General features: G+C 54.3%; 1 protein-coding gene across 3 annotated transcripts in view; it reads left to right on the top strand.

Annotated features, from left to right (window-relative positions):
* HEG1 (heart development protein with EGF like domains 1) overlaps window positions 1-11,127 on the top strand; it is a 63,857-nt gene extending 52,730 nt beyond the window's left edge. For all 3 annotated transcript variants that reach the window (XM_040358327.1, XM_040358328.1, XM_040358329.1), the window contains 3 exons: window positions 7,869-7,956; window positions 8,111-8,285; window positions 10,611-11,127. In XM_040358327.1, the coding sequence (XP_040214261.1) occupies window positions 7,869-7,956; window positions 8,111-8,285; window positions 10,611-10,754 (407 nt within the window). In that variant the 3' untranslated portion in view covers window positions 10,755-11,127. The remainder of the gene's footprint in view (window positions 1-7,868; window positions 7,957-8,110; window positions 8,286-10,610) is intronic.
* The last annotated feature ends 4,989 nt before the right edge of the window (window positions 11,128-16,116 follow it).

A 16,116-nucleotide genomic window follows, 5' to 3' on the forward strand; every position in this document is an offset into this window, starting at 1 on the left:
GGTTGTGTCGGGATGTGTCGGGTTGTGTCGGGATGTGTCGGGATGTATCGGGATGTATCGGGATGTATCGGGTTGTATCGGGATGTATCGGGATGTATCGGGTTGTGTCGGGATGTATCGGGTTGTATCGGGATGTATCGGGATGTATCGGGTTGTGTCGGGATGTGTCGGGATGTGTCGGGATGTGTCGGGTTGTGTCGGGATGTATCGGGATGTATCGGGATGTATCGGGATGTATCGGGATGTATCGGGTTGTGTCGGGATGTGTCGGGATGTGTCGGGATGTGTCGGGTTGTGTCGGGATGTATCGGGATGTATCGGGTTGTATCGGGATGTGTCGGGATGTATCGGGATGTGTCGGGATGTGTCGGGTTGTGTCGGGATGTATCGGGTTGTATCGGGATGTATCGGGATGTATCGGGATGTATCGGGTTGTATCGGGATGTATCGGGATGTGTCGGGTTGTGTCGGGTTGTGTCGGGATGTATCGGGATGTATCGGGTTGTATCGGGATGTGTCGGGATGTATCGGGTTGTGTCGGGATGTATCGGGTTGTATCGGGATGTATCGGGTTGTATCGGGTTGTATCGGGATGTGTCGGGTTGTATCGGGATGTATCGGCATGTGTCGGGTTGTATCGGGATGTATCGGGATGTATCGGGATGTATCGGGTTGCATCGGGATGCATCGGGTTGTATCGGGATGTGTCGGGTTGTATCGGGTTGTATCGGGTTGTATCGGGATGTATCGGGATGTATCGGGATGTATCGGGTTGTATCGGGATGTATCGGGATGTGTCGGGTTGTGTCGGGTTGTGTCGGGATGTATCGGGATGTATCGGGTTGTATCGGGATGTGTCGGGATGTATCGGGTTGTGTCGGGATGTATCGGGTTGTATCGGGATGTATCGGGTTGTATCGGGTTGTATCGGGTTGTATCGGGTTGTATCGGGATGTATCGGGTTGTGTCGGGTTGTATCGGGATGTATCGGGATGTATCGGGATGTATCGGGTTGCATCGGGATGTATCGGGTTGTATCGGGATGTGTCGGGTTGTGTCGGGTTGTGTCGGGATGTATCGGGTTGTATCGGGTTGTATCGGGATGTATCGGGTTGTGTCGGGTTGTATCGGGATGTATCGGGATGTATCGGGTTGTATCGGGATGTATCGGGATGTATCGGGTTGTGTCGGGATGTATCGGGATGTATCGGGTTGCATCGGGATGTATCGGGTTGTATCGGGATGTATCGGGATATATCGGGTTGTATCGAGTTGTATCGGGATGTATCGGGATGTATCGGGATGTATCGGGTTGTATCGGGTTGTATCGGGATGTATCGGGTTGTATCGGGTTGTATCGGGATGTATCGGATTATATCATCCCCCCATGGATCAGGTGCTGTGCTCTTAACCCCCCCAATCACCCCCTCCCCCGCAGGTCAGATCTCGTCTGCTCTCTAAGTTCATCACAAGACTCTCCAGAACTGGAGGAAATGAGAAGAGAATTGGAGTTGCTGTCAGTTGGGCGTCGCCTTTCATGGTGAGGGAGGAAATCTGATTGGTCAGTCCAGCATTTCTCGGACGGCGGTCCCCGGAGGGAGGGTGGAGGACACGGCTCAGGCAGAGGGACCCCTCATGTGTCAGATAGGGGCCCCCAGAGGGACCCCTCATGTGTCAGATAGGGGCCCTCAGAGTGACCCCTCATGTGTCAGATAGGGGCCCCCAGAGGGACCCCACAACCCTCTACTGCTGGACAGTCCCCAAATACAGATCCATAACTCCGCCCACATATGAAATATAAATCTCACATCATTGGAATGAAGAATTGTGGGAGGAGTTCAGAATTCTCACATGTAATTCCTGACAATAAACTTTCCCATCCCGACCTCTCCCAGATCTGCAGCAACAGTGACCCCCTGTGGCCACACTGAGTAATGCAGGACGAATGATTTTATCTGTCTTAAAGAGAACCTCCAGCCAAACACCCGGGACCGACTCCTATAGGGCCAAACTTTCCGACCTCACAGACCACTAACATTAATGTCCCCCTCCCCTGGATCACACTGCTGCCTTATACACACAATGCTCCAGCTCTCTGCCCCCCTCCCCCTGGATCACTCTCCCGCCTTATACACACAATGCTCCGGCTCTCTGCCCCCTCCCCCTGGATCACACTCCTGCCTTATACACACACAATGCTCCAGCTCTCTGCCCCCCTCCCCCTGTATCACACTTCTGCCTTATACACACAATGCTCCGGCTCTCTGCCCCTTCCCCCTGGATCACACTGCTGCCTTATACACACAGTGCTCTGGCTCTCTGCCCCCTCCCCCTGGATCACACTTCTGCCTTATACACACAATGCTCCGGCTCTCTGCCCCCCTCCCCCTGGATCACACTGCTGCCTTATACACACAATGCTCCAGCTCTCTGTCCCCCTGGATCACACTGCTGCCTTATACACACAATGCTCTGGCTCTCTGCCCCCTCCCCCTGGATCACACTTCTGCCTTATACACACAATGCTCCAGCTCTCTGCCCCCCTCCCCCTGGATCACACTGCTGCCTTATACACACAATGCTCTGGCTCTCTGCCCCCTCCATGCAGTTAGTGTCCTCGGGGGCGTACGTATAGGGGTCATGATTGCAACCCGGCCCCATGCTCCATGTGCACCTGTATAGGAGGGGTGGCGGCATATAGAGAAACCAATCCTTCCATGCAGCCGCTGAATGCCCGCTTCTCCTCCTCTCCCTCCCGCAGGCATTCAGCAGCTGCAGGAAGGAAATGGACTAATCAGTTCCTCTATATGCCGCCCCTGTCCTCTCTCCGGGCCCCTGTGCGCTCTCTCCCAGCCTCCCCCCCATCCTCCCTGCAGTGCTGCCGGTTCCCCCCCCTCTCCTGCCGGATACTGTGGGGGGGGGGGGGGTGTCAGAATTGAAAGTGGGGAAGGGGCCGGTAAATATTTCCTTTCCCTCCTTGTCTTAATGAATAGAGTTTACTATGCTTCAGTTCCTGAATGAGCAGGAAGCCTCTGTACAGAGCTCTCCCTGTCCATTCACTCTGTGCTGCTGAGGCTGCAGAGATGGAGGGCTGTGTCCTCAATCTCTTTCTGTCTCAAAGGTGGAACATCATAGGCCTGTTTAGACCCAAGATATCTCAACGAAGCCCCCCAATGGGTCTCCTGAAATGTTTTTTTTTTATAAAATAACAAATTGTAAAAAAATAATAAAAATTTTATGAAATGGTAAAAAAAGATAAAAAAATAAATAAAAGAAATACTGACACCAGTGGCGGAACTACGCAAAGGTTGCACTTGCAACCGGGGCCTGGCATTCCGCCACTAGGGGGGGGGCTAAGATGACAGGAATGGGCCCAGTGCAGAACTATAAAAAAGGGTCCCACGTTGGGAGTAAAGGGCCCTGGGATCAGTGGGAAGGGCCCTGACTAGGGAGGGGGCCTTCAAGGTTTCTTACCAAGGACCCTGGCTGGGGGGGGGGGCCCTTTATGGTTTCTTTCCAAGGGTCCCGGCTAGGGGGGGGGCCTTTATAGTTTTTTGCCAAGGGCTCTGGCAAGGGGGGTGCCTTCATAGTTTCTTGCCAAGGGCCCTGGCTAGGGGGGGGGGGGCCTTCATTGTTTATTGCCAAGGACACTGGCTGGGGGGCCCTTCATGGTTTCTTGCCAAGGGCCCTGGCTGGGGGGGGCTTTCATGGTTTCTTGCCAAGGGCCCTGGCTGGGGGGGCCCTTCATGGTTTCTTGCCAAGGACCCTGGCTGGGGGGGGGGGGTCCTTCATGGTTTCTTGTCAAGAGCCCTGGCTAGGGGGGGGGCCTTCATGGTTTCTAGCCAACGGCCCTGGCTCGGGGGGGGGGCCTTCATGGTTTCTTGCCAAGGATACTGGCTGGGGGGGCCTTCATGGTTTCTTGCCAAGGGCCCTGGCTAGGGGGGGGGCCTTCATGGTTTCTTGCCAAGGGCCCTGGCTAGGGGGGGCTCTTCATGGTTTCTTGTCAAGAGCCCTGGCTAGGGGGGGCCCTTCATGGTTTCTTGTCAAGAGCCCTGGCTAGGGGGGGCCTTCATGGTTTCTTGCCAAGGGCCCTGGCTAGGGGGGGGGGGGGCTTCATGGTTTCTAGCCAACGGCCCTGGCTAGGGGGGGCCCTTAATCGTTTCTTGCCAAGGGCCCTGGCTAGGGGGGGCCCTTCATGGTTTCTTGCCAAGGGCCCTGGCTAGGGGGGGCTTCATGGTTTCCTGCCAAGGGCCCTGGCTAGAGGGGCCCCTTCATGGTTTCTTACCATGGACCCTGGCTGGGGGGGCCTTCATGGGGCGGGCCCTTCATGGTTTCTTGCCAAGGGTCCCGGCTAGAGGGGCCCCTTCATGGTTTCTTACCAAGGACCCTGGCTGGGAGGGGGGGAGGCCCTTCATGGTTTCTTGCCAAGGGTCCTTGCTAGGGGGGGCCCTTCATGGTTTCTTGCCAAGGGTCCTGGCTAGGGGGGGCCCTTCATGGTTTCTTGCCAAGGGTCCTGGCTAGGGGGGCCCCTTCATGGTTTCTTACCAAGGACCCTGGCTGGGAGGGGGGGAGGCCCTTCATGGTTTCTTGCCAAGGGTCCTTGCTAGGGGGGGCCCTTCATGGTTTCTTGCCAAGGGTCCTGGCTAGGGGGGCCCTTCATGGTTTCTTGCCATGGACCCTGGCTAGGGGGGCCCTTCATGGTTTCTTGCCAAGGGTCCTGGCTAGGGGGGGCCCTTCATGGTTTCTTGCCAAGGATACTGGCTGGGGGGGCCTTCATGGTTTCTTGCCAAGGGCCCTGGCTAGGGGGGGCCTTCATTGTTTCTTGCCAAGGGTCCTGGCTAGGGGGGCCCTTCATGGTTTCTTGCCAAGGGTCCTGGCTAGGGGGGCCCTTCATGGTTTCTTGCCAAGGGTCCTGGCTAGGGGGGCCCTTCATGGTTTCTTGCCAAGGATACTGGCTGGGGGGGGCCCTTCATGGTTTCTTGCCAAGGATACTGGCTGGGGGGGGGGCCTTCATTGTTTCTTGCCAAGGGTCCTGGCTAGGGGGGGGGCCTTCATGGTTTCTTGCCAAGGACCCTGGCTGGGGGGGGCCCTTCATGGTTTCTTGCCAAGGATACTGGCTGGGGGGGGGGGGCCTTCATTGTTTCTTGCCAAGGGTCCTGGCTAGGGGGGGGCCTTCATGGTTTCTTGCCAAGGACCCTGGCTGGGGGGGGCCCTTTATGGTTTCTTGCCAAGGATACTGGCTGGGGGGGCCCTTCATGGTTTCTTGCCAAGGGTCCTGGCTAGCTAGGGGGGGCCCTTCATGGTTTCTTGCCAAGGGTCCTGGCTAGGGGGCCCCTTCATGGTTTCTTACCAAGGACCCTGGATGGGGGGGAGGCCCTTCATGGTTTCTTGCCAAGGGTCCTGGCTAGGGGGGGGGCCCTTCATGGTTTCTTGCCATGGACCCTGGCTAGGGGGGCCCTTCATGGTTCCTTGCCAAGGGTCCTGGCTAGGAGGGGCCCTTCATGGTTTCTTGCCAAGGACACTGGCTGGGGGGGGGCCTTCATGGTTTCTTGCCAAGGGTCCTGGCTAGGGTGGGCCCTTCATGATTTCTTGCCAATGGCCCTGGCTGGGGGGGGGGGCATTCATGGTTTCTTGCCTTGGGGCACTTAAGGTTCTAGTTATGCTTCTGAGTGTCCTGGCTGAAATTCAAACTGAGCCCCCCCCGTGGTGCGAGGCAGAAGAGCCGACCACCAAGCCACTCTATATAGAGGTCTCGGGGCCCCAATACAGTGAAAGGTAACTGGAGGAAACCCAGGAAAGCACACGGGGAACATGCAAACTCCATGCAGATAGTGTGCTGACCTGACTGATAGATTGATCAGATGTATTGATAACCGATCTCCTGGGGGAGGAGTCTGTATTGATGTCTTTAGCGATGTGCGGGGAGCGGTCGGCGGACGCGGATAATTTATTACCCGGAACGTTCTGCGTCTTTTCCAGCCGGAGATATTTTTCCCCTTCGCCTCGGCGCGGTGTTTGCGATTTGACTCATTCCGTCTATAAATAGTTCACCGATAAGCAGAATTTATATGAGACGCCATAAAACATTATTACCCCCTCCCCCGCCCCCTAATTCATACATTACTGATAAAGAGGCTCCGCCCCCTAATTCATACACTACTGATAAAGAGGCTCCGCCCACATATTGAGACGAAAGTTCTAAAGGTGAAGAAGCCGGATGCAGTCATGTGAGCCGCGGTGACATCACCAGCCCCGCCCCCCCTCTAATCATCGATCACGCGCTGAAATTCTCAGGATTAGACGTTACATTGTATCCGATCCCGAGAACAACAACGTAAACGTTCGTAGCTTTTCATTTCCCGGGGGATCCCGCCAGTAACACACTTCCTGTCCGAAGGTGACAACGCTCACTGCGCCGTATCTCTGGAGGAGCAGCGTTGTCACCCTAAGATGGGACTACAGAACATCTCCCCCTCCGCTCACCTCCATAATACAGAGAGGAGGTGTTCCGTAGTCCATAGTGGGGTTCACGCCGACACATGTAACATTCCTATCATTTCATTCCCCTGGTGATCCCGCCACTAACACACTTCCTGTCCGAGGGTGACAACGCTCACTGCGCCGTATCTCTGGAGGAGCAGCGTTGTCACCCTAGGACGGGACTACAGGACATGTAGATATAGAAAGCTGGCAGCTCGATCTTCTGCACTGAATTTGTTTTTTGATCCAGGTGTGGTACAAAATAATACGGGGCTTACGCGTTTCGTCGTGTAGCCTTAATCCTTAATAGGGATAGGACTACAGAACACCTCCCCACTCTGCTCACCTCCATAATACAGGGAGGAGGTGTTCCATAGTTGCTGGTTTCCTGAGTTTATTGATCTAGGTGTGGTACGAAATAATACGGGGCTTACGCGTTTCAGCATGTAGGACAGCACTACAGAATTCCTTCCTCCCCTCCATAATACAGAGAGGAGGTGTTTTGTAGTCCATAGTGGGGGTTCCATTCAGAATGAATCTTATTGCATCACACCGACACAAGTAACATTCGTAGCTTTTCTTTTCCCTGGTGATCCCGCCAGTAAGGTGACAACGCTCACTGCGCTGTATCTCTGGAGGAGCAGCGTTGTCACCCTAAGATGGGACTACAGAACATCTCCCCCTCCGCTCACCTCCATAATACAGAGAGGAGGTGTTCCGTAGTCCATAGTGGGGTTCACGCCGACACATGTAACATTCCTATCATTTCATTCCCCTGGTGATCCCGCCAGTAACACACTTCCTGTCCGAAGGTGACAACGCTCACTGCGCCGTGTCTCTGGAGGAGCAGCGTTGTCACCCTAGGACGGGACTACAGAACGTGTAGATAAAGAAAGCCGACACCTCGATCTTCTGCACTGAATGAGTTTATTGATCTAGGTGTGGTACAAAATAATACAGGGCTTACGCGTTTCGTCGTGTAGCCTTAATCCTTAATAGGGATAGGACTACAGAACACCTCCCCACTCTGCTCACCTCCATAATACAGGGAGGAGGTGTTCCATAGTTGCTGGTTTCTTGAGTTTATTGATCTAGGTGTGGTGCAAAATATTACAGGGTGTTTACGCGTTTCGGCATGTAGCCTTAATAAGGACAGGACTGCAGAACACCTCCCCCCTCTCCTCACCTCCATAATACAGGGAGGAGGTGTCCCGTAGTTTCTGGTTGAAGCATTGACACCGGATTAGAGGTCTTCAGGCCATCACCTACCTTTCTTCGGTCCCTATTGGCTGTTCCTTACTTTGTAGCATTGTGTCATTCATAGCCCCGCCCCCTGCGTCTGTTTCCCGCCCTCGGGTGACGCCCCCCCCTGTGTTTTTGTTTTGCAGCGTACCAGCTGATCACGGTGATCATATCGGCGGCCGGCGGGGGGCTCCTCCTCATCCTCGGCATCGCGCTGACCATCACCTGCTGCAGGTTGGTATTTCTTGTACCCCGGATCATGTAGAGGAGGGGTGGTATTCGGGGGAGGGGCAGTGGGCGGAGCTTCTCCGATCCGACGATGAATGGGGTGGGGGATGGGACAGATTTCCACCAATCGCCTCACACCAGATCCCATTCTGCGTTTCAGGAAGAGCAAACACGACATCAGCAAACTCATCTTCAAGAGCGGCGACTTCCAGATGTCCCCCTACGCCGAGTACCCCAAAACCCCGCGCTCCTCCGATTGGGGGAGGGAGACCATCGAAATGCAGGAGAACGGGAGCACCAAGAACCTCCTGCAGATGACCGACGTCTATTACCCGGTGAGGAGCTCCTCTGTGCAACCTCCCACTCATGGCCCCTTGTGTGCCCAGCAGAGGGCGCACACTGGTCCTGATTGAGGGTCATTCAGAGGAGGATATCGGGGGGGGAAGGGAATTGATGGGACTATCCGGGGGGGGGGGGAACCAGAAAGTCTCAGGGGCCCGGCCCCTATAGGGGGCCCAGCTGGGTGTACAACGTCTTGTCATGCCACTTTGGACACTGAAGTCACATGACAAGTCACGGGACTGCGACATTGCGGCCAGTGGTGTCACTTGGGTTGGTGTCACCCGGTGCGGTAAAACATGGTGTCACCCCCCCCCCTCTGTCTAGGCTGCCCAGCACCAAGCAGGCAGCGCACGGGCACGGGGCGCCCCCCAAACCAGCCCCTGTAAAAGATAGTATAGGGCAGTAGAGTGGCAGGTTAGGGTAGTATAGAGTGGTATAGTGGCAGGTTGGTGTAGTGGGGTGGTATAGGACAGGTTAAGGTGGTATAGGGCATGTTGGGGTGATATAGGGCAAGTTAGGGTTGCATAGAGCAGGTTGGGGTGGTATAGGGCAAGTTAGGGTGGTAAAGGGCAGGTTGGGGTGGTATAGTGCAAGTTAGGGTGGCATAGGGCAAGTTGGGATGGCATGGGAAAGGTTGGGGTGGTACAGGGCAAGTTAGGGTGGCATTGGGCAGGTTGGGGTGGTATAGGGCAAGTTATGGTGGCATAGGGCAGATTGGGGTGGCACAGGGCAAGTTGGGGTGGCATGGGAAAGTTTGGGGTGGTACAGGGCAGGCTGGGGTGGTACAGGGCAGGCTGTGGTGGCACAGGGCAGGCTGGGTGGTACAGGGCAGGCTGGGGTGGTACAGTGCTGTTTGGGGGGGATACAGGGAAGGCTGGGGCGGTATAGGGCTGTTTGGGGTGGTACAGGGCAGGCTGGGGTGGTACAGGGCAGGCTGGGTGATACAGGGCAGGCTGGGGTGCTACAGGGCAAATTGTTGCCCTGCGCCTCCGCAAATATAGCGCAGATCTCTTTGAATCTGGGCCACTGTGTATAGCTGGTTGCTAAGGAGCAGGTCGGAAAGCTGGCCACTGCGTCCCTAACAACCGATGAGTCATCAGCTGCCAGCGGGCTTCCCAGCTGACAGCTGAGTGCAAATAAAAGAATTGGCAGCAAAAAAAAAAATCAGGAAAAAAAATGACATGTCAAACCCCCCCCCCCCCCCACCAGGCCTCTCAGACCTTTTATGGATTTGGGGGGGTGGGGCCATTTCATTTTTTTTCCTGATTTTTTTTGCCGCCAATTCTTTTATTTGCATTCAGCTGTCAGCGGGGAACTCGCTGACAGCTGATCACTCATCGGCCTGGTGTGGATTGGGAGGGGAACACCGCGCCAAAATAAAAAGAAACAAAAACGGCGTAGAGTCCCTCTTAAAATCCATACCGGACCCTTATCAGAGCATGCAGCATGGCAGGTCAGGAAAGGAGGGGGGGCGAGCGTACCGTACCAGGCCACATGCCCTCAACATGGGGGGGGTGCTCTGCTCCCCCCCACCCCAAAGCACCTTCTCCCTATGTTGATGGAGACAAGGGCCTCTTCCTGACAACCCTGGGCTGTAGTTATGGGGGTCTGCAGATGGGGGGCTTATCAGGATCTGGAAGGGGGCCCCCAGTTCCCGAACCCCCATGTGAATGAGTATGGGGCGCATTGTACCCCTACTTAATCACCCAAAAAAGTGTCAAAAATAAAAAAAAACACACAGATCCCCCGCCACCCACCGTCCAGGGTTGTGGGGAAGAGGCTCTTGTTCCCATCAACTTGGGGACAAGGTGGTTTGTGGGGGGGGGGGGGGGGGCGCACTTATTCACTTGTTCCCTCCCTTTCCTGACCTGCTGGGCTGAATGCTTGGATAAGGGTCTGGTATGGATTTGGGGAGGGGACCCCACGCCATTTTTTTCCCCGTTTTTTTTTTATATACTTTGTTTCACATTATACATGACTCAGCGGTTGTTAAGGATGCGGTGGCCGGTAACCATGTGAAAACGCATCAAAAACACGTCTAAAAAGAAAACGCATCATTCGCCGCCGCATAGACGTGAACTTCCTGTACATTAGAGGACATTGACCCCCATTGGAGGTCACAGGTCTATGAATAAGCCCCTCCCCCCGGTGTCTGGCTGTATCAGGAAACAGCGTCTTTTTTTTTCTAGATTTCCTTCTCATATTATTGATCTTTTATGGCTCCTCCCCGTGGGCGTCGGTCTCACCGCTGTAATTCCGATCGTCCTTCCTGATGGGGAAGCCCCGCCTCTAACCATCTTCTCTTTGTGTATTTTCAGCCCGGATTGCGGAACTCGGAGATCGAACGGAACGGTCTGTACCCGTTTACCGGACTGCCCGGGTCCCGGCACTCGTGTATCTACCCCGGACAGTACAACCCGTCCTTCATCAACGAGGAGAACCGCAGGAGGGATTACTTCTAGGACCGCCCCCTGCTAGAATAGAACTGTAGAGAGAGTGAAGAGCCCATCCTCCGACGTCACAAGGGAGGCGCTCCAACCCCAAACCCGGCAAGAGGCGGGCAGCAGCTGTGACACCCCCCCTGAGGGCGGGGCGCCCTCTGGTGGAGGGTCTCGGTATTGGCCGCATGGATAGCGCTGGATGGATTCTGCAGCACCGCCCGGATTATTGATGGATCGCAGACGATCGCTCCGCGGGCGCGCTGTGGCCCTGTGTCCTGTGTGTAGCAATCCGTCACGGACTCAGCGTGGGGGCCCAAATTAGTGTGGGGGCCTGACTCAGCGTGGGGCCCTGACTCAGCGTGGGGCCCTGACTCAGCGTGGGGCCCCCGACTCAGCGTGGGGCCCCCGACTCAGTGTGGGGGCCCCGACTCAGTGTGGGGGCCCCGACTCAGCGTGGGGCCCTGACTCAGTGTGGGGCCCTGACTCAGCGTGGGGCCCTGACTCAGCGTGGGGCCCTGACTCAGCATGGGGCCCCCGGCTCAGCGCGGGGGCCCAACTTAATGTGGGGGCCTGACTCAGTGTGGGGCCTCAACTCAGCAAGGGACCCGACTCGGTGTGGGGCCTCAACTCAGTGTGGGGGCCCTACTCAGTGTGGGGGCCCAACTCAGTGTGGGGGCCCTGAATTAGCAAGGGCCCCATCTCAGTGTGCGGCCCCTGAATCAACAAGGGGCCCTGACTCAGCGTGGGGCCCTGACTCAACGTGGGGCACCGACTTAGTGTGGGGCCCCAGCTTAGTATGGGGGCCCAACTCAGTGTGGAGCCCCGACTCAGTGTGGGGCCTCGAATCAGCAAGTGGCTCTGACTCAGCGTGGGGCCTGACTGAGCATGGGGCCCCCGACTCAGCATGGGGCCCCACTCACTGAGGGGCCCAGGGACATAGCTTGGGGCATTGATAAAAAAAATTGTATGAGGAGGAAAGGCGTGGTAACCCGGAGCAGCTACTAGGTGTGAATGGAGCCTAAAGGAGAAAAGGTAGTCCCACCCACTCATCCCCACCCCCCACCCATCCAGATCGACTGTGAATAGGGGTGAAAACTTTTAATTCACACACAACGAATGTACACTGACGCCATTTCCTCTTCTGACCGAATGTTCCAATTTATTAGGGTCGGTAGTAAAATACTGCAATATGGCCACTAGGTGGAGCTGCATGGAGAAATGGAGGACGAGTAGTAAAATAAAAGGCATCATGGGCACCAGATGGAGCTGGAAAGGAAATGCATACACCTCTGTAATAAGAGATACAATGTAACAACTTTAGAGAACACTAGAGGGAATGAGCAAATAAATAAAGTTACTTATTCCCTCTAGCATTCTCTAGAATTGTCACCTTGTATCTTTAGTTACACAGACCTGTATTCTCTGTGCTCCTCGGCTCCCTCTAGTGGTCATATTGCAGTATTTTACTACACAATAGAAGAACATTCGTTCAGAAGAGGGAACAGCCCGGAGGACGTTCGTTTTCCCGATTCGCACACAACGAATGTAGATGGAGATTTGCTGGTCGAATGTCTCTGCTGATCCTATAAATAGACGCTCTGCGTCACGTGAATTGCGGGGAGGTATGTCCCAGCGATATTCCACGTTCTCCAAAGACGCGAGCTGTAGAATAATCGCCGCGGCGAATGTTGGGCGTATTTTTATCGCGTTGTCCCGCGCCGCCATCTTGCACCTTATTCTTTGCTCTCAGCTTCCATTCCTTACAATGTGTATCCCAGGCGGTGTGATGTCACCAGGGCCACGCCCCCTTTTCTTGGTCAGGTGACCTCCGCGCCTCGTCTGTGACTGGTTAGAATCACTGTATCCCCTCCCCCGCGGTGCTGCTCGGGGGCGGGGCTCGTCCTGTGCAATGGATTATTTTTATACAAGGTCTGGCGTTCTAGTCAGCGTCATAATTATTAATAAATACAGAAATGATTATTGCTCCGCCTCCTCGTCATTATTTATCATTTATAGAAAGACATCCAGAGATTTGTGTCTGTGGGCCGGCCAATCACAGGGCTCCTCACATCCAACCAGGGGAAGGGGGAGGGGCGCAGGTCTCATGTGGGTACCATAGAGGGGGGCAGTCCTTATAATGGTATCATAGAGGGGGCAGTCCTTATAATGGACCATAGAGGGGGGCAGTCCTTATAATGGACCATAGAGGGGGGCAGTCCTTATAATGGACCATAGAGGGGGGCAGTCCCTATAATGGACCATAGAGGGGGGCAGTCCTTATAATGGTACCATAGAGGGGGCAGTCCTTATAATGGTACCATAGAGGGGGGCAGTCCTTATAATGGATAATAGAGGGGGGCAGTCCTTATAATGGTACCATAGAGGGGGGCAGTCCTTATAATGGTACCATAGAGGGGGCAGTCCTTATAATGGTACCATAGAGGGGGGCAGTCCTTATAATGGTACCATAGAGGGGGCAGTCCTTATAATGGTACCATAGAGGGGGCAGTCCTTATAATGGACCATAGAGGGGGCAGTCCTTATAATGGACCATAGAAGGGGGGCAGTCCTTATAATGGACCATAGAGGGGGGCAGTCCTTATAATGGTACCATAGAGGGGGGCAGTCCTTATCATTATACCATTGTACCATAGAGGGGGGCAGTCCTTATAATGGACCATAGAGGGGGCAGTCCTTATAATGGACCATAGAGGGGGCAGTCCTGATAATGGTACCATAGAGGGGGGCAGTCCTTATAATGGTACCATAGAGGGGGGCAGTCCTATTAATGGACCATAGAGGGGGCAGTCCTTATAATGGTACCATAGAGGGGAGAAGTCCTTATAATGGTACCATAGAGGGGGGCAGTCCTTATAATGGACCATAGAAGGGGGCAGTCCTTATAATGGACCATAGAAGGGGGCCGTCCTTATAATGGACCATAGAGGGGGGCAGTCCTTATAATGGTACCATAGAGGGGGGCAGTCCTTATAATGGACCATAGAGGGGGCAGTCCTTATAATGGACCATAGAGGGGGCAGTCCTGATAATGGTACCATAGAGGGGGGCAGTCCTTATAATGGTACCATAGAGGGGGGCAGTCCTTATAATGGACCATAGAGGGGGCCGTCCTTATAATGGTACCATAGAGGGGGGCAGTCCTTATAATGGACCATAGAGGGGGGCAGTCCTTATAATGGTACCATAGAGGGGGGCAGTCCTTATAATGGACCATAGAGGGGGGCAGTCCTTATAATGGTACCATAGAGGGGGCAGTCCTTATAATGGACGATAGAGGGGGGCAGTCCTTATAATGATACCATGGGGGTGAGGGGGCAGTTTTCCAAGGTGAGGGGGGTAGTTTTCCAAGGGGGGGTAGTTTTACAATGGGGGTGAGGGGGGGCAGTTTTCCAAGGGGGGGGGCAGTTTTCCAAGGAGGAGGGTATTTTTCCAAGGGGGGGGTATTTTTCCAAGGGGGGGGCAGTTTTCCAATGGGGGGGCAGTTTTACAATGGGGGGGGGGTAGTTTTACAATGGGGGTGAGGGGGCAGTTTTCCAAGGTGGGGGCGGGGGAGTTTTACAATGGGGGAGGGGTAGTTTTACAAGGTGGGGGAGGGTAGTTTTCCAAGGGGGAGGGTAGTTTTCCAAGGGGGAGGGTAGTTTTACAAGGGGGGAGGGGTAACACGGAGATGACGTCTTGTTCCTATAAGGAAGGACTCTCCATGACGGACGGCGCTCGGGGGAAAGTTGTGATTGTCGCTCTCTAAGAGCCCATTCACACCTTCGCGTTTTGTCGCATGTAGCGCGACGCGAACAAACGCCAGAGGGACGAAAAGCAATGAAAGTCAATGGGGATGGTTCACATCTGCACGCTGATGCGCCTGACGCGCATCGCCTGTAGTCAAAAGAAGTTCCGGACCCTTTTTTGTCGCGCAATACGCGCGATATGCGCGTATTTGAGCGTTTTTGGTTTTCCATTGAAATCAATGTAAAACGCCAGATACGCGCGTATTGCGCGACAACAAGCGTTTGCTACGGGCGTTTCGTCAATAGAACTTGTCGCCCATGCAGAAGATTAAAAAAATCTACCAACATAGCAACAAGTGATGAAAAGATGATAGTTTTTCCTATTGGCTAAAAAAAAAACGTCAAAGTACAAAAACGTCGGACAACGCTGTATGCAAACGCGCATATTAGCATGAATACGCGCGAAAAAAACGCCAAAAAAAACCACCGGAAAACGCCGCTATTGCCTACGCCTAGGTGTGAATGCAGCCTTACTGGATATGAAAATTGCGAGATTTGATTATTTTCCCGCAATGGCGTCAGGACTGATGTAAAGCAGAGCGCGGCTCCTCACCGACCAATCCCATGGGGAGGAACAATCAGCGTCGGTCGGGTGTAAATTACCCCCCATAAAGCGAATTATCGCCGGTCTGATGCAAAACAAAGGACAAAGTTCTCTCTTATTGCTCCTCATCTTTGTTATTGAACGTCGCCGGCTGTGCCGCGGGGTTAACCCTTCCTTCCCGGGCCCCGGGGCCCCAGAGATTCTCATTAAAATACAGTGGTGCTAAATGTTTGAAGTCACAAGTCTGCACCCCCATAGTTCCTAATCCTGTGTGTTGCCCCCTTTATCATCAATGACGGGGGTCCGGCGTCTTCTGTTGAGACCCCCGGATCCTTGCAGGGGGTGGAGCTGCCCATTCATCTTGGCACAACGCCTCCTCCGGGTCATGATGCCAAGTCTCTGGTCGTCTTCTATGAAGCGCACGCCTGAGATCTTCCCAGAGGGGCCCCAGAATATGAAGGTCAGGAGACTGTGAGGGCCACTCCAGGACCTTCACCTTCTTCTGCTGTTACCACTGGAGGGTCACCTTGGCCTTGTGCCCCAGGCAGGGGCGTCAGAAGGGGGGCCCCGAACTGGTCAGTGTACCGTCAGTGTATGTAGGTCGCAACCAGAAATTATGGGGCCCCTTACACAGCTTCAGGCATGGGCCCCCTGGAGCATAGAAGGGGGGGAGTGCTGCCGTCTGAAATTGAGAAGCGGGGGGGGGGGGGGCCTTTACAAAAAAGAAGAAATAAAGAAAAATATATATAAAAAAAAGGGGGGGTAGCCATCCGGGGCCCTGGGGAGCTCTGGGCCCTTTAAAAAAAAAAACATATATATTATATATAATAATAATTTGTATATACAGTATATATAGGGCCCAGAGGTCCCCAGGGCCCCAGATGGCAACCCCCCTTAAAAGGGGGGTTGCCATCTGGGGCCCTGGGGACCTCTGGGCCCTATATATATATATATATACAAATTATTATTATTTTTTATAAAAAGAAATTACAAAAAAAAGGGGGGGTTGCCATCCGGGACCTCTGGGCCCTTT

This window comes from Rana temporaria, chromosome 6 (genome assembly GCF_905171775.1).
Source record: "Rana temporaria chromosome 6, aRanTem1.1, whole genome shotgun sequence".
Taxonomy (NCBI): Eukaryota; Metazoa; Chordata; class Amphibia; order Anura; family Ranidae; genus Rana; species Rana temporaria.